Raw genomic sequence first — 24,156 nt, 5'->3', positions numbered from 1 at the left:
CAGAAAACGAGAGCGCCCGAAAGGGAAAACTGAGCCGAGGCGAGCCGCCGTTTTGAATCCTCATTCATGGCTGTAATGCAAATGGCTTCCTCCTCGGTATACAAGTGCACTTCCATGGCAGGAAAAAAACTACATTTTGCCGCCTATGTAGTCCCCTATTGAGGTATTTCACCTGACGTCACAGGGTCACGTGATGCCCCGGTGTCCGCCATTTTGAAGGTCAAGCTAGCTAATGTCAACAACATAGTAGCTAGTATGTTACTGTAGCAATGTTTACGTTCAGTCATTTGGATGACTGTTAAAACCTTTCAGTCTCAAGTTTTTCCTTTACTGGATTTACTAGTTTACTGTAATTATGATCCAGCAGCTATTTACACCGGATCCAGTGTAAATAGCTGCCGGAGCGCACTCCGGCTTGCTCCCCCTCAAATTAAGCAGCACGCTCCGGCTTGCTCCCGGAGTGCTCCGGCCGAGGTTCCGGAGCGCGCTCCGGCTTGCTCCCCCTCAAATTAAGCAGCGCGCTCCAGCTTGCTCCCCCTCAAATTAAGCAGCGCGCTCCGGCTTGCTCCCGGAGTGCGCTGCTTAATTTGAGGGGGAGCAAGCCAGAGCGCGCTCCGGCAGCTATTTACACTGGATCCGGTGTAAATAGCTGCCGGATCATAATTACAGTTAACTAGTAAATCCAGTAAAGGAAAAACTTGAGACTGAAAGGTTTTAACAGTCATCTAAATGACTGAATGTAAACATTGCTACAGTAACATACTAGCTACTATGTTGTTGACATTAGCTAGTGCTAACAGCTAGCTGCTAGTACACTGCTACAACACAGACACCGACCCTAATAATACAGTTCTTGGTCATTGCCTGGTAACAGCAAATTTATAACGGGCCATGTCTCAACAGACTAAGAAGTTATTTCAATGACATTTAATAACATTTTGTTTATCCTGAGGACTGAAAGTAAATGAAAATGTGAACAAACCTTAGCTGTAATAAGATGGCGACCACCGGCTCCAGGGACGACCCACTGATGTAGGCATGTTACCCAGCCTGACACAAAATATTTGTAGGCATCCAAACTCTTATACGCTTTCAGATCAATACCTGTGTATGGCGATGGTTTTTTAACGACATAGGTATACAGATCATGTGGGCCGAAGTCAGGTAAAGACGAGGGCTTCGTGTACTTCCGTACGTCAGTGAACAATCCTGGTGGAAGCAGGTAAACGTCGTTCTCTAAGCCTGCTAACCTCAATTTTTGCAAATACCTCTCCCTCTGCTCGCCCTGTAAATGCCCTACGTCGCTGGATAGTGAAGGTGTTTTCTGCATCTCGCTCCTTTTTCTTTTATGTTTTTTGTTTGTCGCCTTCCTCGCATTCAAACTGATTCGAACCGTGACGTCCAAAATGGCAGCCTAACGATGCATCACATGACTTGGTCACGTAGGTGAAAAACCTCAATTTATACAAAATTGAGTCATTCAGGATTCAGCCATGTTTTTGTTCGGTGTTAGCAACCGTTACAGGTTTTTAGCTTTCTCCTGAAATGTTTTATTTTATTTCATCTTCCTCAGAATACTAAAACTCGCTTCCGCTGTGAACACTGTCGTTATCACTATCCATGATGTAAAATTAATGCTATTCTCCTGAGAAATGCGAAAATAAATGTTGACAAAAATTGCTACTATGTTTGTTGTTATTGTGAACGAGAGAGTCGCCAGAGGTCCGTAACTGGGGTCCGTATCATAGGATACGGACCTGCTCACCAGCCAGTCAGAGAGCAGGATTTGATGGAAACCGGACCGTGAAAAAAATAATTAACAGTTATTCCATGAAATCGAGTTGTACATGAGGCGATAGCTGATGAGGCGCGTAGCGTCGAGTAGGCTATAAGCCATGTACAACGAGATAGAGTGGAATAATTGTTTTATTATATCCACATTCACTGGATTTTGAGAAAGTGCATTTTTATTTTTTATTTTTGCAAATTCAATAAAGAAAAACTTCATACAAAACATCCGACAATATCATTTCCTCTTAGGAAATGATATTGTCGATATTGATAACCTATCGATGGGTGCATGAATTGACTTCAGTGTTTTTTGTAGAAAGTGCCATCTTGCTGTCGTGCCAAGGTATAGAATAGCTCTAGACATTTATTTAATTCTTCTTTGGACATTTCAGTTATGTAGTTTTCAAACTTCTTTGAGCCGTTGAACCAGCCTAAAAAATTCAACTCAAATTCAATTCAAAAATTTAATGCTTAAAGATGAAGAATGTAAACAAACTGGCGAAATGACAGTGAAAATGCTATCATAATAATTCTTGAAAAATAAAAATAGATTCGTTCTTCCTATCAAATACTTTCATTCCATATTTTGTTGCTTTTTTGTATTTTTTTGGGTTTTGTTTTCAATTACAGTTTTTATTTTGTCGGTTGGTTCAGCAAAACGCTCTGCCATTTTGTTTTTTTCTAGTCACGGTATATGAGCTGACATCGTAGTAGTAGAGTAGCCAATCAGAGTGTGCGATTGCTTATATCCACTGAATGTGGATATAATATTTAAATAATATTGGCTGGCGTTCAGTGGTATATTAGATATATTCCATTCATCTAGCATGATTCTGAGACAGTTGAAGACAAGTTCAATATCATGCTAGCTGAATGGAATATATCTGATATACCATGAAAAAAAGCCAGCCAATATTATCTCGTCTCGTCTTTATCCGCTTTATCCGGGGCCGGGTTGCGGAGGCAGCAGTCTAAGCATGGAAGCCCAAACTTCCCTTTCCCCAGACACCTTGGCCAGCTCCTCGGGAAGAACACCGAGGCGTTCCCAGGCCAGCCGAGAGACATAGTCCCTCCAGCGTGTCCTGGGTCTTTCCCGGGGCCTCCTCCCGGGGGGACACGCCTGGAACACCTCCCCTGGGAGGCGTCCAGGAGGCATCCGAAAGAGATGCCCGAGCCACCTCAGCTGATTCCTCTCGATGTGGAGGAGCAGTGGCTCTATTCCGAGCTCCTCCCGAGTGACTGTGCTTCTCACCCTATCTCTAAGGGAGCGCCCAGCCACCCTGCGAAGGAAACTCATTTCAGCCGCTTGTATCTGTGATCTTGTTCTTTCGGTCATTATCCAAAGCTCATGACCATAGGTGAGAGTCGGAACGTAGATCGACTGCTAAATCGAGAGCTTCGCCTTTTGGCTCAGCTCCTTCTTCACCACGACGGACCGGTAAAGCGACCACATCACTGCGGAGGCTGCACCGATCCGCCTGTCGATCTCACGCTCTATCCTTCCCTCACTCGTGAACAAGATCCCGAGATACTTAAACTCCTCCACTTGAGGCAGGACTTCTCCACCAACCTGGAGAAGGCAAGCCACCCTTTTCCGGTCGAGAACCATGGCCTTGGACTTGGAGGTGCTGATTCTCATCCCAGCTGCTTCACACTCGACTGCAAACTGCCCCAGTGCATGCTGAAGGTCCTGGTTTGAAGAAACCAACAGGACAACATCATCCGCAAAAAGCAGAGATGAAATCCTGTGGTTCCCAAACAGGATTCCTTCCGGCCCTTGGCTGTGCCTAGAAATTCTGTCCATAAAAATTATGAACAGAACTGGTATTATTATTATTATTATTATTATACATACACACTCTCTTTTCCAGTTTTTTGATGTCCATTGGTATGTTTTTCTCTTGTAAACAGAGGGGAACCATCAGGGCCTTCTAGGCCTTCAGAGAAGACCCAAACATATCAGCATTTCACGTTATCTTTAATTTCTTTCATTCTTTAATTGCTTTCAAAATTTAATTATAATTATTCTCTTCTAATTTGACCTCGTTTCCTATCAAATTTGTTTCAGAAATGAAAGGGTTACTGTCCTGAAAACATTAAAATAGAGGTATCCAATTAGATTATTATTTTTTTTGTTTATTGTCTCTAGGCTGAGAAGGGTTTAGAGCTGGCTTACTCATTGGTTAGGACTTCATTGCCGGGACAGAAGGTCATGGTAGGGTATGTATATGTAGGAAGTGGCAGATTAATTAACCAATCAGATTTTGATTTATAGTGAGAGGAACCAATTTTTTTTATTGCCCTAGATAGAATGCCTTTATTGTTACTGCACAAATGTACAATGAAATTTAGTTCATCCTAGGAGAGCAAAGCTACTGCATACGTGCACGCCACCACTCTTGGGCACTTCAGCCCAAGGCTGTCCCATGTTAACCTAACTGCATGTCTTTGGACTGTGGGGGAAAACCGGAGCATCTGGAGGAAACCCATGTAGACACAGAGAGAATATGCAAACTCCACATAGAAAGGACCCCATTGACCGCTGGGCTCAAACCCAGAACCTTCTTGCTGTGCGGCAACAGTGCTAACCACTTACGCCACCGTGCCGCCTTCGAAGGGCAACGGGAGCTTAACCGCGAGTCAGTGCTGTTAGCACGGCAGTGAAGTCACCTTCCAGCCGGTGCAGCGTTCATCAATAGTGTTAGCGAAAGCTAATAAAGCAGTCAGTGCTATCGAGAACAAGTAGCACAGGCTAACAACCAAGAAACTAAGGTTTTTGTCTCCAGACTCTTCTTCCACGCACACTCACCACAGTATTTTTCATTCAGTATTCATTTCTCCATGTAATTTACTGAGTTACTTTTAAAATCAGCATCAACAACTACACACAACAGAGCTACCTGGCAGCCTGCTGCTAATCCCTTGCAAAATCCTTTGCCCTGTTGCTTTTTTGGTGTGTCTGGCTAAGTTTTGGCTGAGCTGAAGTCCCAGCTCTAATAGTAACGGTTCACCACTGCTTGTAAATATGTGTGAAGAATATCTAATGATGTTTTGGTAGCCTTTCGGGTGTTCAATGCCTCTTTCTCTTTACTAGCGAACAAAGAAATGCTTCTGCGTATGTGCAGCAGAGAATTTTCTCACTGAATATTTGCATCAGCTCCAATGTGCGACACCATTGTCTTAACAACCATGCAATATCGTAAACCATATTCAATGCTCATACTCCATTGGGTAGAGTGATGTAATACATATAGGATAAGCGATATGCTCACAATATTGCATGCTGTCAAACCAACTGAATGAAACCTACTAGAAGGGAATAGAATACATGTTTTTATTCCATCGAAAAAGTGTCCTGTATGTATAATAATTTCCAATATTTCACTCCGATGATATCACTCCCAGTGTTTTCCTGCTGACTAGATGTGTGTTGTCAAAATGATGAACTGGTTCAAAATTAAAATTCTTTGGATTAATTTGCGGGGTGGTGGTGTTTTTTTTTTTTTTTTGGTGGACGTGTCCATATAATATAATGAACATTAGCTACATAGTGGTGCGAAGATATGAAGTTTATCTTCTTGGGTTGAAAATATTTTCACTCATTCGCTTCGCACACTCGTGAATATGTTCACCACTCGAAGATTATATATATATATATATATATATATATATATATATATATATATATATATATATATATATATATATATATATATATCACATCACACTATACAGCATTATTACCAGATTTTTTTTTTATGTTTTAGCTGAGTAAGTCAGAGATGATTTTTTTTTTTGTAACAGTTCTGTGCTTTTTGGTATTTTGGTCAGTATTTGCAATCAGCCTGAGGCGAGCAAACTCCCTCAGACCAGCTGCTGCTGACTTACACCGTTCATTTGACTTCGTGTCAGATTCAATTAATTTATTTACAGTTGGAATGTTTACTGATTCTGGTTAATTAACGAGTAAACAGCCTTTGGCCTTAACATCTGTCTCTTATTATGGCATATCATAATTTAGCGCTGAGCTCGTGCCACCACCTAGTGGTAACGTTTGTATTCGACGCGTGTCCTTGATCACGTGACTAAACCCGGAAATGTTTTTGTTGTTCAAAGGTGGAGCGATTAGACAGCATTAATTTAATCGATTTTTCATAATAAGACGTGATTTTCTGGCAGTTGCGAAAAAATTTATTGGGATAGTAATGTAGGAAAGGTGGTAAGTAGTATTCGCTAAAGTACGTTATTGGCTATGCCTTTTTCTTTTGATAAAAATATATCTGCGAACATTTATTACAGTTCATTCTATTCTGTAACTTTAACATTGTTTAACATGCATTTTAACACTATATACACACATATGAACACTTGCTCTTAATTTAATAAATCTGTAAATCCTGTTCTAGTTGTAAAGAAGTCATGGTTGTCTGCTTTCTTATTCACACCGTGTGTCCGGTGAGCGCGCTCTCTGCCGGTGAGAGCCGGATCCTGTACTCTCGCCTGTTCGGGCCGGAGGACCTCCCACTGCCCCACCGAACCGCCGAGCAGCAGAGACTGGCCCAAAAGGAGACTCTCGGGCTCGTAGCCAGGTAATATTCACTGGTCCATAAGCTACCAGCGCGACTCTCTTATATTCTGTGCTGTGTTTCAGTGTAACCTCATTCAGCTCCCATTATTATGTCTCATCTCATCTCATTATCTCTAGCCGCTTTATCCTTCTACAGGATCGCGGGCAAGCTGGAGCCTATCCCAGCTGACTACGGGCGAAAGGCGGGGTACACCCTGGACAAATCGCCAGGTCATCACAGGGCTGACACATAGACACAGACAACCATTCACACTCACATTCACACCTACGGTCAATTTAGAGCCACCAGTTAACCTAACCTGCATGTCTTTGGACTGTGGGGGAAACCGGAGCACCCGGAGGAAACCCACACGGACACGGGGAGAACATGCAAACTCCGCACAGAAAGGCCCTCGCCGGCCCCAGGGCTCGAACCCGGACCTTCTTGCTGTGAGGCGACAGCGCTAACCACTACACCACCGTGCCGCCCAAGAAGGAAGATATCGGGGAAAAAAGTAACCTATGTGGCTACTGCTTATAAATAAAATTGTTTTCTGATACCATATCGCTTGACGTCACCGTACCGCGAGATTTTGTTAGGGCGCCATATTGGAAGACCTCAAGTACATACAATATAAAACAAACTACGAGCGAGAAATTATTTCATAATTTATTTTTAATTTACTACTTATCTGTTTTTATTTATATATCTTTGAATTATTTGGACATGGGGGAAAAACTATTTTTAAAATCCAGAGGGATGGAGGGAGGAAAATTAAAACAAAAGAAAGAAATGAAATATATAACATAAATGTGATAAAATTAAGGATGTTTTTATTCAGTAAACATTTAAAAAAATGTTCTACAACACTCTAGCCTAGTGACTTACCAGTAACAAAATGGTCTGAACATATTCTGTACTGGGGCGGCATGGTGGTGTAGTGGTTAGCGCTGTCGCCTCACAGCAAGAAGATCCGGGTTCGAGCCCCGTGGCCGGCGAGGGCCTTTCTGTGTAGAGTTTGCATGTTCTCCCCGTGTCCGCGTGGGTTTCCTCCGGGTGCTCCGGTTTCCCCCACAGTCCAAAGACATGCAGGTTAGGTTAACTGGTGACTCTAAATTGACCGTAGGTTTAATGTGAGTGTGAATGGTTGTCTATGTGTCAGTCCTGTGATGACCTGGCGACTTGTCCAGGGTGTACCCCGCCTTTCGCCCGTAGTCAGCTGGGATAGGCTCCAGCTTGCCTGCGACCCTGTAGAACAGGATAAAGCGGCTAGAGATGATGAGATGAGATGAGATCCGCTCTGCATAAAGCAGCTAAATACTCTCTCTGTCTCCTGGCAGAAAGCTCCTTGGTTTGCTCCCCTTGTGTCTCAATCACAGCTGAAGTTTACCATTGTAGGTTGTTTGATGAACCAAGTGCATAAAATTCTAACGAAAACACCCTAGTCATTAGACAAACTAAATGTGTCAGTGGCTGGCTGTAATAAACGCAGCCAAGGGACAAAACCATCAATCAGAGTCAGTTTCTCAACATATCGCTTCCTTTCAGCAGGCTTCAGGGTTTTGAAATAATCTGCCATGTCCACAGATCATGCACAGACTTATCCATTATATCCACAGTTTTTTGCCAAGTCTCACACAGGTTTCTTTCAAGTCTACTGTTGGGCCAATAAATCATAAATAAAACAGCTCAGATTTGTTTGATTAAGTCGTTTGCCACTCCACTTTATTCTCGTGGGTTCACATACCGCTGCCGTTATTTCCCCCTAATCACGAGTTTGTTGGTCTTCCAATATAGCGCAGGGTCTGTTTACTTCCGGTTTCGGGTGACTTCAGTAATATCCCTCTATACAGTAAATATAGCATATGCATTTACTCTATGAGGCAGTAGTCACAAAAATGAACAATTTAAAAATCACAGAAGTAAAATATACCAATTGTCTGTACTTTATATTATTCTACTCTTACAGTTTTCAAAACTGAAACCTCCAAACCGAGGCTGACACGCACACGCTGTCGCCATGACCCCAACTCTTATTTCCCGGAAATGGCCCGGCACTAGAGCTCAGTGGAACACACTTTCCCTCTGTAATAAGCATAAACATGTCTGAAAGCAATTTCTTTAGTTCATTTATTTTAAATGGTGAACGGAATTGTATACACTCTCCAGCCATTTTAATCGGAACATGTGTATGCACATGCGCAGTGCACGATTGTTACAGTCTTACAGCACAATGCCATAGTGGCTGGCGCCTCTATATGAGGCAGTAGCCACAATAAAAATGATTTTGACCTTTTTGGTGACTTTGACCGGATGACCCTCAAAATGTTGGAGGTTCTATTCGAGACCAATGCCTATCTAACCTGAAAGTTTCATGAAGATTGGTCCAGCTGTTTTCCCGTAATATTGTAAACAAAGAAACAAACAACAAAACCCGACCGAAAACAGTACCTTGCTCCTCTTACTCCGTAGCGGGCGAGGTAACAGCAACACAGGGTGGCACGGTGGTGTAATGGTTAGCACTGTTGCCTCACAGCAAGAAGGTTCTGGGTTCAAGCCCAATGGCCAGCAGGGGTCTTTCTGTGTGGAGTTTGCATGTTCTCCCCGTGTCTGCGTGGGTTTCCTCCGGGTGCTCTGGTTTCCCCCACAGTCCAAAGACATGCAGGTTAGGCTAATTAATGGCTCTAAATTGACTGTGAGTGTGAATGGTTGTTTGTGTCAGCCCTGCGATGATTTGGTGACTTGTCCAGGGTGTACCCTGCCTCTCGCCCATAGTCAGCTGGGATAGGCTCCAGCTTGCTCACAACCCTGCACAGGATAAGCGGTTATGGATAATGGATGGATAAAACATGGCGTCGCACACTGACCGTAATCTTTTAAATTTAAATCTCCCTAAAACCTTCAAAGAAGTGTCAAAACTAACTAAACCAAAGCTTAAAGAAATCTTCAAAGCCTTTTCTGTGGACTTTAAGAAATCAATCGGTAAAAAAAAAAAAAGCACTTGTAAATATTGTATCGAACGCTTTGAACATCTTTACTTCGGGTGACAATCAGCAGCCTTCTTTGCCTGTCAACATAGGTGTTCCAGCAATAACTTGCCTGCAGAAATTAAAAGACTGGCAGAAGAGCTTTGAAAGATCGACAATGATTATAGAAGAATTCACAATGAAATCATTTTTGCTGAGTGCTGATTATGACGAGAAAGCCATAAGAAAATACAAAACGCTCGGTGCATGGGAACATAAGCAAGGAATTCACTCAGTCAAGTAAGTACTGTAAACACAGCAGAACTGTAAAAATTATTTTTTGAGTTTATTTTGGGGCGGCACGGTGGTGTAGTGGTTAGTGCTGTCGCCTCACAGCAAGAAGGTCCTGGGTTCGAGCCCCGGGGCCGGCGAGGGCCTTTCTGTGTGGAGTTTGCATGTTCTCCCCGTGTCCGCGTGGGTTTCCTCCGGGTGCTCCGGTTTCCCCCACAGTCCAAAGACATGCAGGTTAGGTTAACTGGTGACTCTAAATTGACCGTAGGTGTGAATGTGAGTGTGAATGGTTGTCTGTGTCTATGTGTCAGCCCTGTGATGACCTGGCGACTTGTCCAGGGTGTACCCCGCCTTTCGCCCGTAGTCAGCTGGGATAGGCTCCAGCTTGCCTGCGACCCTGTAGAAGGATAAAAGGGGCTAGAGATAATGAGATGAGATGAGTTTATTTTGATTTCCTTCGCTCTGATTTTCCTAGAGCTCGTATGCTACCAGATTACAACAATCTTTGGGCTGTTAGAGGAAGCTGTTAGGACTACAGGGTCAAACACTACATTTGATCTACCTACATAAACACTAAAAGGAGAAGTACCTGTAAGCTTACTTGTACTGCATCGTTTGCGCTTTGTTTTGGTAATTAGTCCTTCAATAAAGTTGTCCTTTTCAGTTCTTTGACTTGTCCTTGTTTTTCGTTTTTTGCGCCTTTTATGACTAAACACAAAGACAGAGGGGTTGTAGGCTTCATGACTTGGATCATCAGACTTTACTTCACCACTGAAGTGCGCAGAACACAGTCACGTGTTGTCTGTCAGTGTAAAATTTTGATGGCGAATTCTATCTAACAACGCTTTTCGACGCTTAGCCTCTTTAGGTATTCTATAAAACTTTAAATCAGGAAAAGTCGTTTTCTCCCATGTGAATTCGAAGAAATGACTGAGGTTATCTGACTTGGTAAACAAATCTAGCGCCTCGTTACCCCCCAAGGCGCAAAGCATTTTGGGTATGTGAAAGTAGTCAATACAACTACTAAATTGAGTGTTCACGTCAGCTGCCCTTTTTCACTCTCAGCACAGAAACTCAAGTGAGATATTTCCTGCTCAGTTAGTCTCTTTGTGGGGCACAACAGAGTTGGCTGTCACCAGGGAAGGCTTGGTTAAATGGATTAGCAGAGCTAACTGCCCTTGACCCTGTTTACACTTGATTTTAAAATTCGTTTGGACCCCATTTCCACCAACAGGGAAACAAGTTACTTTCTGGTTTGCATACGAAATTTTGAACCGTTCAGAAGCATTTCGACCAAATATAAATTGGTTCAGAACCTGAAAAGTTGATTCCCAACTGGAACCTGTAGGTTGCTGATTTTTCCACTGTGAACTGTGATGACATCAGTCGGTGTGTCATTAGTTTGGAGAGTTTCTACGTCTTCTTATCATTAGTAGTTGGCCCATGCTTGTTTGTTTTTTGGATGAAAACAAATATCTATAATAACAGAAGAACTGCTTGCTGGTAAGCAATGCGATCCACTATTTGCTACTACTGTTTACTTCTGTTGCGCATTGTGCAACACCCTCTGTTGATAACACAGCCTTGATTACGGTTCAAGAACCTGTTGCCTGCACAGTCGCTACATGCCACAATACACAATCTTCCTCAGTCTTCTTTTCCTGCAAGTTATGACATGGAAAAATCCCCAAAGCTGTAATTCATGAACGGTCCACTCCACATACAACCTGTTGGTCTCTGTTTGATCACAAAACAATAAAGGTTTTTGGAATCAGCATGTCAGCAACTTCAAATCAATATTCGTGTCCCCTGCTGCTGATTTTCTAAATCGAGCTGAAAAGTTTGTCTACTTTGCCGGCGCCACTGTGATTGAAAATCACGTGATTGCTTTCCTGTGCGCTGATTGGCCAAAGCTCGAGCAATGTTATTAAACCTTACACGCGATGCTGTTTTACCTATCAGTATCCCCCAATCAGTGCACAGGAATGCAATCACGTGACAGTTTCTCTCAGTCTTTCTTTTTCTCTCAGGCAGGTGTGCAGTGCTGTGTCTGCAAGCCGGGAAGCATCAGGCAGAGCGTTCTTGGAGGCTGGACTTGGTGAAGAGGCCACGGCTTTGAGTGAGGCTGAATATGGAGTATTGTCTTTGGCTCACAGGGAGCCATTTGCAGGGCGCTGTGTTGCTCTGTGGCTTGGGGTTCAGTCTCTGGCCTTCACTCTGGTGTGTCAGCCACATGAGAACCTGCTGCTTGCCGAGGGAACTCTGCGGAACCTGACACGCCACTGCCTGGAGGAACTGCGTCTGCTTGGTCCTGGAAGCGAGGTGCGTAAGTGTGATGAAGAGTGACCATTAAAAATGCTGATGTTGCCTAGGTAAAACAAAATCCCTTGAAAAACATGATGCACAAAGAGTGAAACTATCACATGCTCATATAGCCATCATCTCTTATGCTGTTCTATTCTGAGGTGCAGGACATTAACAACAGAGTTGGGAGGGTTACTTAAAAAAATGCATTCTGAAACAATCACGAATTACCTGTTTAAAAATGTAGTCAGGAACCTAATCCAAGTATCCCAGTAATAAAGTAACATAACTTGATTAAATTCTGTTACTTTTGGATTGAGTGATATGCAGAGTCCTTGGATGATAACATCATTTTTGCAGCTGGAAGGCATAACGTGCATTGTATTGTGCTGCATTGTTCCTCTTTTCTGCCTTAAGTACAACATAGTGGTGAAGTTTCCACCCAGTGAAAGCATTTTCTTTCACTAGAGGCCATGATAATGAATTGGCAACTGTAAGATTAGCTATGGTTTCACTTGACACCAGAGCGGTGTCGTGAGACTCATGAAGTGTTGTAAGGTATGTGCATGGTAGTATATTGTTCTTTATTTTGAAATTGTAATCATACTACTAATCCCCATTTTTACTAAATGTATTGATAATCTGATTACGTCTTTTTTTTTTTCTCCTGTATCTTTTACAGAATAGTTTTTATTGTATCTTAATTACACAACACTAATCCACTTGATGCAATGCAAAACAAACTGGAGCTAAATTATACTGTATATAAATAGGAGCTTGAAGCCTGTTAGATTTGAGACTTATTTAAAACCTACTGTATGAAATTTGAGTCTAGTGGTGCACTTCCATGTTCATTACACCAGGGGTTCTCAACCTTTTCTGTTTCGAGGCCCACCTATTCATACTTGTAATGAGTCAAGGCCCATTAAAAAAGATCCCCAGTTATTTTGGCTCATCTATTCTATTAGAATGTAACACTCTATTGTGAAGTGTATTAATGGAATGTAACATCACTCCCTGTTACAGACGGGAGCCCAGGAATTAAATAAATGCAATAAATACAAGCTGTTTTTAATTGTAGGTATTGTATTTAAAACTGTATGGATGTGCCAGAAGCCAACATAAAACCCTGCATGCAGGGCATTCTCAGTCAAAAGGGATTAATGATCCAAAAGTGGAGTCTGGTCGATTAATGCAAGAATTTATTGCCATGTTTGTGTACAGCAAACAAGCAGGTTATTAAAACCAAGAAGTACACTCAAAAGAAGTGGATATAGAAAGCACTCAAGGGGATCGATCCTTACATGTTAACAAAGAAGGATTTTTCCTACAAGTTGGAAAATTATCCATATGTTGAGTTCCCCGATATCTCAAACTACCTGGTACTGCAGACGTCATTCTGCATGGACAAACAGATGAAAGCCTGGAAGAGCATTGAGGAGTATAACTTTTTATATGTGGCTGGGTTAAATATCTGGGGATCAAGACACTACAAGATAAATGGCAGTAGACAGATCTAATTGCAGGAAGAGTGTTTATTAGCAGGCGTGATGTTTACAAAAATGAAACACAAAAAAAGCAAAACAGAATCATAAAGCAGAGTATTTAAACAGCGTTATAAACATGGCTCGAAACAAACACGACAGTAATAATGATAAAACTTTGCAAAGCCTCTGTGAAAACAGCATCCGTATTTGCATATGCTGATTGCGCTCAAATCAGTATCGGGTGTTTCCCATAACGACTGGGTCCCAAGAGCGTGCACAACGCGTTCCACGAGTGTGTGCAGCCATTTGAGCTGCACCAGATTCGAGTGCACAAAGGCATGATAGTCAAGTGTTCACCTGCTGTGTGACCACAACTTTTATATTGCCACCAAAATGCCTCCTTTTCCTCGATCACCCATTGCAAAGCATTGTGAGCTGTAGTGTGACCGTAGCTTAATGAGGCGGATGTGACATCAGATGCAACCCAGCAAATGTACCCTACTACGAGTAAAAAATTAGCTTCAATTTGGGGGGGGGAGTTTTTTGCAGCCCACTAGATGGTGCTTCGTGCCCCACTGATTGAGAACACTGCGTTACACCACACTCTATTGAATGTAATGGGGAGTCCCCCCCACACACACACAAACAACAAAAATCAGGTTAGCTTAACTCAGCTTTATGCCTTCATAACCTACCATATCAAAGAGCACGCTGTGCTTTTTATTGTTTTTCCTGCCAGACCACCAGACTCTGATACAGTTAGTATAAATATTTGGACATTGACAGTTATTTTTGCTGCCTACCACAGTATATTGGAGTTGAAATTACAGTGTAGGAAATCATCACTTTACATGCAAGCCCCCCCTTTTAAGAGACCAAAAGTAATTGGACAGTCTAACTGTAACACACTTGATGGTCTTGGGAAATGAGGAGATGGGAGACAGGCTTGACAACTCCGTGCTATTTATTTATTTATTTATTTATTTATTTATTTATTGTTTAACTTCACTTTTCAGTGACTTATTTTGCTTTATGCACGTGCACACGCGCTCTCTCTCTAGTTACCAGCTTCTCTCTGCAAGAGCATGAGACATGTAGGAATAAAATGCCAGTAATCAGGCACAGGTGTAACTTGTTGCCTGCCAGTTTGACCTGATTCCTTGCTGCCCACAGCCCACACTCAGTCATATCCCTGCTGCCACATACCCCATCACCCGACTCAGGCCGGGGAGCCGTCTGGCCTGCAGCTGACCCCCCACCTCCCCCCAGCAGGAGTTGTAATCTGCCACCACCATCTGCATCCCTGGTCTGTGCACCACCTTGAATAAGCCTGAAGAGCCAGATACCAACGAGTGATCTGTGCATTGGCATCCTTCATGCAGTGGAGCCACTGGAGCAGGGCATGGTCAGAACAGAGAGTGAAAGAGTGTCTCAGTCAGTAGTATTTCAGAGTGAGGATCACCCATTTGATAGCCAGACACTCCTTTTCTATCATACTGTAGTTTGTCTTGTGCACTGAGAGCTTACAGCTGATGTACAGCATGGGGTGCTCCTCCCCCTCCATCACCTGAGACAAAATGGCCCCCAGTCCTCTGTCTGATGCATCAGTCTGCAAAACAATGCAGGAGAGCAAAGTCAGGTGAATGCAACAGTGGGCCTCCACAGAAAACTGCTTTAAACTGGGCGAAAGCCGGTTTGCACTGCTGTGACCACTGGACTGAATCTGGTGCCCCTTTTTATTGAGGTCAGTCAGTGGGCTGATGATGTCCGAAAAATCAGGTAAAAATACATCATAGAATTCCTCCTCCAACCTGGCAGTCTGTGCTCTCTGGGATGGCAAGAGGTGATCTCCATAGGGACCAGGGTAAATTGGGCCACACCTTTTAGACTTTCCTCCAGTCCCAGCTCCTCCCTCTTGGGAACCATCATCACCAGAGTCAAAGGAACCTCCTCTCTCCATGGTTTCAGGAGATTGAGGTGGCAAATCTGAAGTGCATCACCTCTATCCCTTCACCTGACCTTACAATTGACTTTTCTGGTGTTACGGCAAGGGTCCTTGCCACTTTGCGAGTAATTTAAAGTTTGACATGTGGTGTTAAATGATTCTAGTCATCTGTCCCAATTTCTAGGATCCTCTTGAACAAACTTGTGTTTTAAAGCATTTGATTACATTTTCTAGCAGCCCATCTGTTTGTGCATGGTAAACACTGGTACGAATCGATTTAATCCCCAGTAATTCATACAGTTTGTGAAGTGTGCATGACATGAATATTGTGCCTTGATCAGTTAGCATCCCTTTTGGAATCCCAACTTGGGAGAGAATGCAGAACAGTGCTTCTGCAACACTGCATACAGGAATGTTGCGTCGAGGCACTGCTTCCGGGTATTGCATTGTATGGTCCGTGAAGACTAACAAAAAACAATACCCTCGTGCAGACCAATTTAATGGTCCAGTGGGATCCATATCAATTCTTTTGAAGGGGATCTCGGTCAGTGGTAAAGGGCTTTTAGGGTGGCTGGCAGATTTACCCACAGCCCACAGCTGACGCTTGACCCTAATTCTAAAATAAAAGTTGTGATGCTGTGTAAAACAAAAAACAGAATGTGATGACTAATTTGCAAATCACAGAAACCCCATATTTCAGAAGTCTTAATCTATACTGAGAAATAGTTTTGTTTTTTGAAAAATGTATGCATTTTTAATTTGGTGCCAGCAACATATTTCAAAAAAGTTGAGACATCAAAAGAAGAAAATTGTTTAAAAAAAAACATGAAATGGGTTAATTGGCAACAAGTTAATAACATGAATGGGTATTAAAAAGTGCATCCCGGAGAGATTGAGTGTCTCAAGAATCCGGAGATATCTCTGTACACAAGGGACAAGGCCGAAAACCAGTGTTGGATGCCTGTGATCTTCGGGCTCTTGGGAGACACTGTATTAAACAGACACATGTCTGTAGTGGAAATCACTGCATGGCCTCAGGAATACTTAAGAAAACCATGATCTATGAACACAGTTTGTAATGCATCCACAAAGGCAACTTAAAACCAAATATAAAAAATATCCTGAAACGTCATCACCTTCTCTAGGTCTGACTTAATTTACGATGGACTAAGGCGAAGTGGAAAACTGTCCTGTGGTCTAACAAATCGAAATTTGAAATTCGTTTTGGAAATCATGGAGACCATATCCTCTGGGTGAAAGAGGAGAGGGATCATCCGGCTTATCAGTGCACAGTTAAAAAGCCAGCATCTGTCATGGTATGAGGGTGCATTTGGCATGGGTAGTTTGTGCATCTGGGAAGGCACTATTATTGTTGAATGATGTATACAGGTTTTGGAGCAACATGCTGCCATCCAGATGATGTCTTTTTCAGGAAAGGCCTTGCTTTGTTCAGCAAGACAATGTGAAACCACATTCTGTACTTATTGCCACTGCATGGGTCCACAGTTAGAAAGTTGGGGTGCTAAATTGGCCTGCCTGCAGTCCAGACTGGTCTCCCATTGAAAACATTTGGTACATTATGAAGTGCAAAATATAATGGAGACCCCAACCTGTTAAGCAGCTGAAATTGTATATCAGGCAAGAATGGGACAACAGTTGGTCTTTTCAGTCCCAAAAATTTACAGTGTGTTGTTAAAAGTAGAGGTGATGCACCACAGTGGTAAACAGGCCCCTGTACCAAGTTTTTTGAAATGTGTTGCTGGCATCAATATAAAAATGAGCATATAATAATAATAATAATAATAATAAATTTCTTCGTTTCAACATTTGATATGTTGTCTTTGTACTATTTTCTATGAAATATAGGGTTTCCATGATTGTGCAAATCATCACATTCTGTTTTTATTTTACACAGCATCCCAACTTATTTGGAATTGGGGTTTTAACAAATAGTTGATTTGATTTTGGCTATACCTATTCCTTCTATTATCTCTCTGATAGGGTTGTTTTGATTTCAGCCTAAAAATGACTTGCTTCACTGGCAGTGACAGGTCTTTGGACTTCAGATTGAGATATAACAGCAACAGATTGCAAATGCCACACTTGAAATAAATTCTTTGCCTTTTTAGCTTCTTACTTGTAAGTAAAATAATGAAGAAATACCACACTCCTGGCCAACTGTTCAATTACTTTTGGTTCCTTTAAAAAAATGGGGGGAGTGCATATAAATTCCTACATTGTTCACTTGATTTGGATGTCAACACTTTCAAATTAAAGCTGAAAGTCTGCACGTTGAATTAATTATTTAAATTAAATTCCAATATACTGTAGTAGACAGCTATAATAAACATAACTGTCAATGTACAAATATTAACGGGCCTAACCCTATATCCAAAATTCAGTAAGCCCAAACACTCCTTTTAAATCGCACTGGTTCCCTATCAGCTACTGTGTTCACAATCCTACTTCCCACATACAAAGCCTTAAACAGCTATGCCATGGGTTACCTTGTTGAACTATTATGCCCATACAGTGGTGCTTGAAAGTTTGATGAAAACATCAGATTTTCACACAAGTCCTAAAAGTAGATAAAGAGAACCCAGTTAAACAAATGAGACAAAATATTGTACTTGGTCATTTATGTATTGAGGAAAATGATCCAATATTACATATCTGTGAGTGGCAAAAGTATGTGAACCTCTAGGATTAGCAGTTAATTTGAAAGTGAAATTAGAGTCTGGTGTGAGTGGACACCCTGTTTTATTTAAAGAACAGGGATCTATCAAAGTCTGATCTTCACAACACATGTTTGTGGAAGTGTGTCATGGCACGAGCAAAGGAGATTTCTGAGGACCACATAAAAAGCATTGTTGATGCTCATCAGGCTGGAAAAGGTTACAAAACCATCTCTAAAGAGTTTGGACTCCACCAATCCACAGTCAGATAGATTGTGTACAAATGGAGGAAATTCAATTGAGGGTTGTTGGTCAACCCTCCCCAGGAGTGGTTGACCAACAAAGATCACTCCAAGAGCAAGGCGTGTAATAGTCGGCGAGGTCAGAAAGGACCCCAGGGTAACTTCTAAGCAACTGAAGGCCTCTCTGACATTGGTTAAATGTTCATGAGTCCACCATCAGGAGAACACTGAACAGCAATGGTGTGCATGGCAGGGTTGCAAGGAGAAAGCCACTGCTCTCGAAAAAGAACATAGCAAACTGCAGACGAGCAGCAAAAGATCACGTGGACAAGCCAGAAGGCTATTGGAAAAATGTTTTGTGGACAGATAAGACCAAAATAGAACTTTTTGGTTTAAATGAGAAGCGTTATGTTTAGAGAAAGGAAAACCCTGCATTCCAGCATAAGAACCTTATCCCATCTGTGAAACATGGTGGTAGTAGTATCATGGTTTGGGCCTGTTTTGCTGCATCTGGGCCAAGATGGCTTGCCATCATTGATGGAACAATGAATTCTGAATTATACCAGCAAATTCTAAAGGGTGGCGGCACAGTGGTGTAGTGGTTAGCGCTGTCGCCTCACAGCAAGAAGGTCCTGGGTTCGAGCCCCGGGGCCGGCAAGGGCCTTTCTGTGCGGAGTTTGCATGTTCTCCCCGTGTCCGCGTGGGTTTCCTCCGGGTGCTCCGGTTTCCCCCACAGTCCAAAAGACATGCAGGTTAGGTTAACTGGTGACTCTAAATTGACCGTAGGTGTGAATGTGAGTGTGAATGGTTGTCTGTGTCTATGTGTCAGCCCTGTGATGACCTGGCGACTTGTCCAGGGTGTACCCCGCCTTTCGCCCGTAGTCAGCTGGGATAGGCTCCAGCTTGCCTGCGACCCTGTAGAAGGATAAAGCGGCTAGAGATAATGTGAATGTGTGTGTGTGAAATTCTAAAGGAAATGTCAGGACATCTGTCTATGAACTGAATCTCAAGAGAAGGTGGGTCATGCAGCAAGACAACGACCCTAAGCACACAAGTCGTTCTACCAAAGAATGGTTAAAGAAGAATAAAGTTAATGTTTTGGAATAGCCAAGTCAAAGTCCTGACCTTAATCCAATCGAAATGTTGTGGAAGGACCTGAAGCGAGCAGTTCATGTGAGGAAACCCACCAACATCCCAGAGTTGAAGCTGTTCTGTATGGAGGAATGGGCTAAAATTCCTCCAAGCCGGTGTGCAGGACTGATCAACAGTTACTGGAAATGTTTAGTTGCAGTTCTTACTGCACAAGGGGGTCACACCAGATACTGAAAGCAAAGGTTCGCATACTTTTGCCACTCACAGATATGTAATATTGGATCATTTTCCTCAATAAATAAATGACCAAGTATAATATTTTTGTCTCATTTGTTTTACTGGGTTCTCTTTATCTACTTTCAGGACTTGTGTGAAAATCTGATGTTTTAGGTCATATTTATGCAGAAATAATATAGAAAATTCTAAAGGGTTCACAAACTTTCAAGCACAACTGTACATTCCCATCCTCTAGGTCCAGTTTTCTTGTGGTCCCCAGACTTTCTTCCACAGACATCAGGTTTTTCAGTGTCCTAGCACCTAAGCTTTGGAATTCACTTCCTCAGTGAAATCTCATCTCTCTCCTAATTCAAGCCAGAGCTCTAAACATTTTTTTCCTCAGTGCTATCAATCTTTCATCAGTAATCAGGGAGTTCTTTTCCTTCTGTACAATGTCTTTTTCTGTTTTCTTATGTCTCAATAAGCCTTTATTCAACTGCTCTTATCTCCATAATATCTTGTTGTATAAGAACGTTATTTCTTCTGATGATGATGTAAATGAGATTCTCTGTTGGACAAATGCTCTTTCTCCTTTGGCATCTTTTTCAGGTGCTGTTAAAAAGTGACCGGGTGGATGCAATGCTTCAAAGGCTTCTTCCCCATGGGCAGCTCCTTTTCCTTAACCATCGCTTTGCACATATCATGGACAAAGAGCTGTCCAGTTATATGAGCAAGTAAAACATCTGGATATGTGCTGCAAGTATTAAGGGAAGCTCTTCAGTTCAAAGAGAAAGAAACTGATAGTTTTTTACATTTCATGGAAGTGGTCATGCTTAACTGGTTGCATCCAGTGACAGTCTACCAGTTGTGTTATTTACATGTCTAGTTCTGTACGTTTCTGATTTGATATTTCACAAGACAGTTATATCAGTGATCTCAAGGAAAGAGTGTTGATATCGGAGTGTGTGTGAGAGAGAGGGAGAGAATACAGTGGGGAAATTAACTGTGCTATTTTTCATAGTTGCATTCTAGAACTGTTATGATCTGTATTCCCTTAAAGCACACCTGTGAGGGAATATTTAATATCAAATAATGAGGATATTTTAGTTCAAAATATAATAAATCTGATTTATGAACAATGTTTCTGTGTGTATCAGTCTAAATTCCCTCACCTTTGAGCCTCACTTTCCATTAGGGGGCAGTGTTGGACCTCTAGAATTATTGTATTGAGGATGTCTGAAATTCTTGACAATGACTTACATCCTGACATTCTTCACTGTCACTTTCTCATCTGAAATGCTAAAATGGAAAACGTGAAAATGAGTGAACAGAGTGTTAATTGGCATGGCCTGTCAAAGACATGGTGAAGTCAAGTTTTAATTTTTGGCTCTGTAAAGTTTATTGCAAATATTTAAATGACAAGCTACTAGTAAATGACTTAGTGAGAATAACTAGTGTTTGTAAAATCTTTGTTTAAATATGTGTGAAACAGCGCAGGTCTTTCCAATGCTTTGGCATTTAACTAGCATGAGTTTATTTTAATTGTCCTATACCGGGGGTGGCACGGTGGTATAGTGGTTAGCACTGTTGCCTCACAGCAAGAAGGTCCTGGGTTTGAGCCCAGTGGCCAATGAGGGCCTTTCTGTGTGGAGTTTGCATGTTCTCCCTGTGTCTGCCTGGGTTTCCTCCGGGTGCTCCGGTTTCCCCCATGGTCCAAAGACACGCAGGTTAGGCTAATTGGTGGCTCTAAATTAACTGTAGGTTTGAATGGTTGTTTGTCTCTGTGTCGGCCCTGCGATGACCTGGTGACTTGTCCAGGGTGTACCCCGCCTCTCGCCCATAGTCAGTTAGGATAGGCTCCAGCTTGCCTGCGACCCTACACAAGATAAGCGGCTACAGATAATGGATGGATGGATGTCCTACACCGTTCAAACCCAGCTCCAAAAATGACGGTACGACTTAGATGTGAAATGTTTCTGTTCACAACTTTTCATGTGGGGTTGGGTAAAGCTACAGTGCATAGGAATTATTATTATTATTATTATTATTATTATTATTATTATGGTAAAAACTGTAAATAATTTGATGATTGTGATTTAGTGATGATTTATAATCTGCTGTTCCAGGGCTGTTGTGAGTTGGCCTGATAGCCCTGAGTCATGTGGGAACTTGTATGAAAATTGCACCCATACATTCATACCCTATATGGCCAGAAGTTTGTGGACACCTGACAATCACACCTGTATGTGGGCCTTCCGAACACTGATACAAAGTTGGAAGCACGCAATCATGTCGAATGTCATTGTATGCTCTAGGTTTACAATTCCCCTTCACTTCACTGGAACTAAAGGGCCCAAACTACTTTGGTCCAAGCCTGTCCTCAGCCACACTGAACACCTTTGGGATGAACTGGAACACTGATTGTGCCCCAGGCCTTCTCACCTAACATAAGTGCTTGACCTCACTCATGTGCGTTTGGTTGAATGGGTACAAATTTGCACATCCATACTCCAAAATCTAGTGCCGTGTTCTCCCCAGGATTAAGCCCTAACTTTTGGGCCACCCTGTGCGGCCCGTAGGGTGGAGAGTACGAAAAGGGGGTTCCCCCCATCATAAGGGGGGGGGTCCACTGGCCTCCCCCGGAAAATTATGAAAAAAGGGAGCCCATTTGATGGCATCTGGTGACTGTTAGGAGCATTTTATGGTGGTACTGACACTGTCACTTCTTAAGGCCTCTGCATGCTCTTGCGACAAGGCTTTCGCAGATAGCTTTTCGCAGACAGTTGTAATTTATCGTTGAGCGGGGAGAATAGGCGTGTGCGATGTTATTCACCGGCACAACGCAAGGGGGCGCGAAGTCGCTAGGAGTAGTTGGTGGGTGCGATTAGTGGAGTGTTTATCCTCCGGTTACTTATAATGACTAGAACTTTTTTTTTTATAATGACTAGAACTGGAGTCGTACAGATGTACGTACTTCCTCGATCAACCGCTCTTCGTGCTGCTCCATCTTCGCTCGTGTTTTTAAAAATGCCGGTCATGAAAACAAACCAAACCGGGAAAGTAAGGAAGCGGAAGTGCGTGTACAGCGAATGTAGAGTGGACCAATCAGAGCCCTCTTGTCTGCGGCGCTGTCTGCAAGGCTTCTGCGGTGGTCACAATTTTTGGGAGGTGCGCGCAGAGCGTCTGCGAAGGTGGGGGGGCTACGCAGACACTGTCTGCGACGCTATCTGCGAGGACTGGGTTGTCAGCATAAATTGGCCTTTACTGTTAACATGGTTGAAAAGGTTGCTACAACAAGTGAAGGTCTGTGATGCTGTGGTTTGCAGCATGGGGTTCACATGAGCAATAAATAAAGTCCTCATCTGACAACAATGTTGTGGTAACGGGGGCATGGTCGAGCATCAGCTGTGAACAGTGAGGAGGCAGGTTGAACCAGCAGGTAACGTGATAAGGTGCACCTGTGTCAAATTACTGGCTGTCTGTTAACCTGTGTCTGTGTGTATTTTTCAGACAGTCAGGAATGAGAGAGAGAGAGCAGCGTCACCCCACGTGTGCCTGTGTATGTGTTAAGCTGACACTGAAAAGTGTATTAAATAAAAGAACTCGCCTGTTTCCAGTTCCTCTGTTTCTCCATAAGTTCGAGAGTTGTTACATTGGTGCCGAAACCCGGGACTGAAGAACGTATGCTGCCATGGGATCCGAACCAGTCAGAGTGCTCCTCCAAACGCTCGCCAACGACATCCAGCATCAACAGCACGCGCTCATTGCGCTGATGGTAGATCAGGGCTGGCGCTTCTAGGCTTTGCTCAAAGCCCAGGTGGAGGACTGGCAGGTGATAAGGAGCTGGATCCAGTCTGCGGGTGTTCCAGTGGTCATTCCTGCGGCCGATGCGCCCGCAGGATGACCCCGACGCCTTCCTCAAGCTGTTTGAGCGTATCGCGGAGGTGAGCTTGTGGCCAACCTCTCAGTGGGTGGCTCGCCTACTGCCGCTCTTATCGGGGGAAGCCCAGCTTGCGGCTGAACAGCTCCCAGCCACTAACATGCTGAAGTGAGCCATCCTCTACAGCAGGTGCACTTCTGCTCGCTGGATTACGGTGAAGTGGGCCGGCCGTTTGTGTTCGTCTAACAGGTCCGAGATGCCTGCCGGCAGTGGCTGTTGGCCAGCGAGGGTGACATCAAATCCATCCTTGAGCAAGTGACACTAGAGCAGTTTGTTGCCCAGCTGCCGAGCAGGATGTCAGCGTGGATCCAGTGTCCCCGACTGACGTCGCTGGAAGGGGCGGTCTGACTGGCAGAGGATCATCTGACGGCGTATCCAGAAGCAGGCTGTGCTACAGCTTCCTCTCACTCTCTCACTTTTGCTTTCTCCTTCTCCCCCTCCCTCTCCTCGCCCCTCTCCTACCCCAGCATCGTGGAAAAGGGGGCCAACTCCCTCAAAACCTGCTCCCCGCACCCGTGTCTATCCCCGTGTTTCTACTTTCCCTTCTCCTTCTGTGTCTGTGCTACCATTTACCCCCTCTCTCTCTCCACAGATTAACTTATCCGTGCCCACCAGAACTGCGAGCGAGCCCGGGCAGGT

At 43.2% G+C, this 24,156-nt stretch overlaps 1 protein-coding gene across 1 annotated transcript; it reads left to right on the top strand.

Moving 5' to 3' along the window:
- Positions 1-5,882: 5,882 nt before the first annotated feature.
- Positions 5,883-20,716, top strand: ap5s1 (adaptor related protein complex 5 subunit sigma 1). The gene is made up of 4 exons (XM_060924685.1): positions 5,883-6,010; positions 6,198-6,380; positions 11,647-11,938; positions 20,187-20,716. Exons 2-4 carry the CDS (start codon positions 6,211-6,213, stop codon positions 20,313-20,315), a joined length of 591 nt encoding a protein of 196 aa, XP_060780668.1. The 5' UTR covers positions 5,883-6,010; positions 6,198-6,210; the 3' UTR covers positions 20,316-20,716.
- Positions 20,717-24,156: the final 3,440 nt, after the last annotated feature.

The sequence above is a fragment of the Neoarius graeffei genome, chromosome 7, assembly GCF_027579695.1.
Source record: "Neoarius graeffei isolate fNeoGra1 chromosome 7, fNeoGra1.pri, whole genome shotgun sequence".
Lineage (NCBI taxonomy): Eukaryota > Metazoa > Chordata > Actinopteri > Siluriformes > Ariidae > Neoarius > Neoarius graeffei.
Note: the sequence above shows the minus strand (reverse complement) of the source record. Positions and strands in the feature narration are given on the sequence as shown.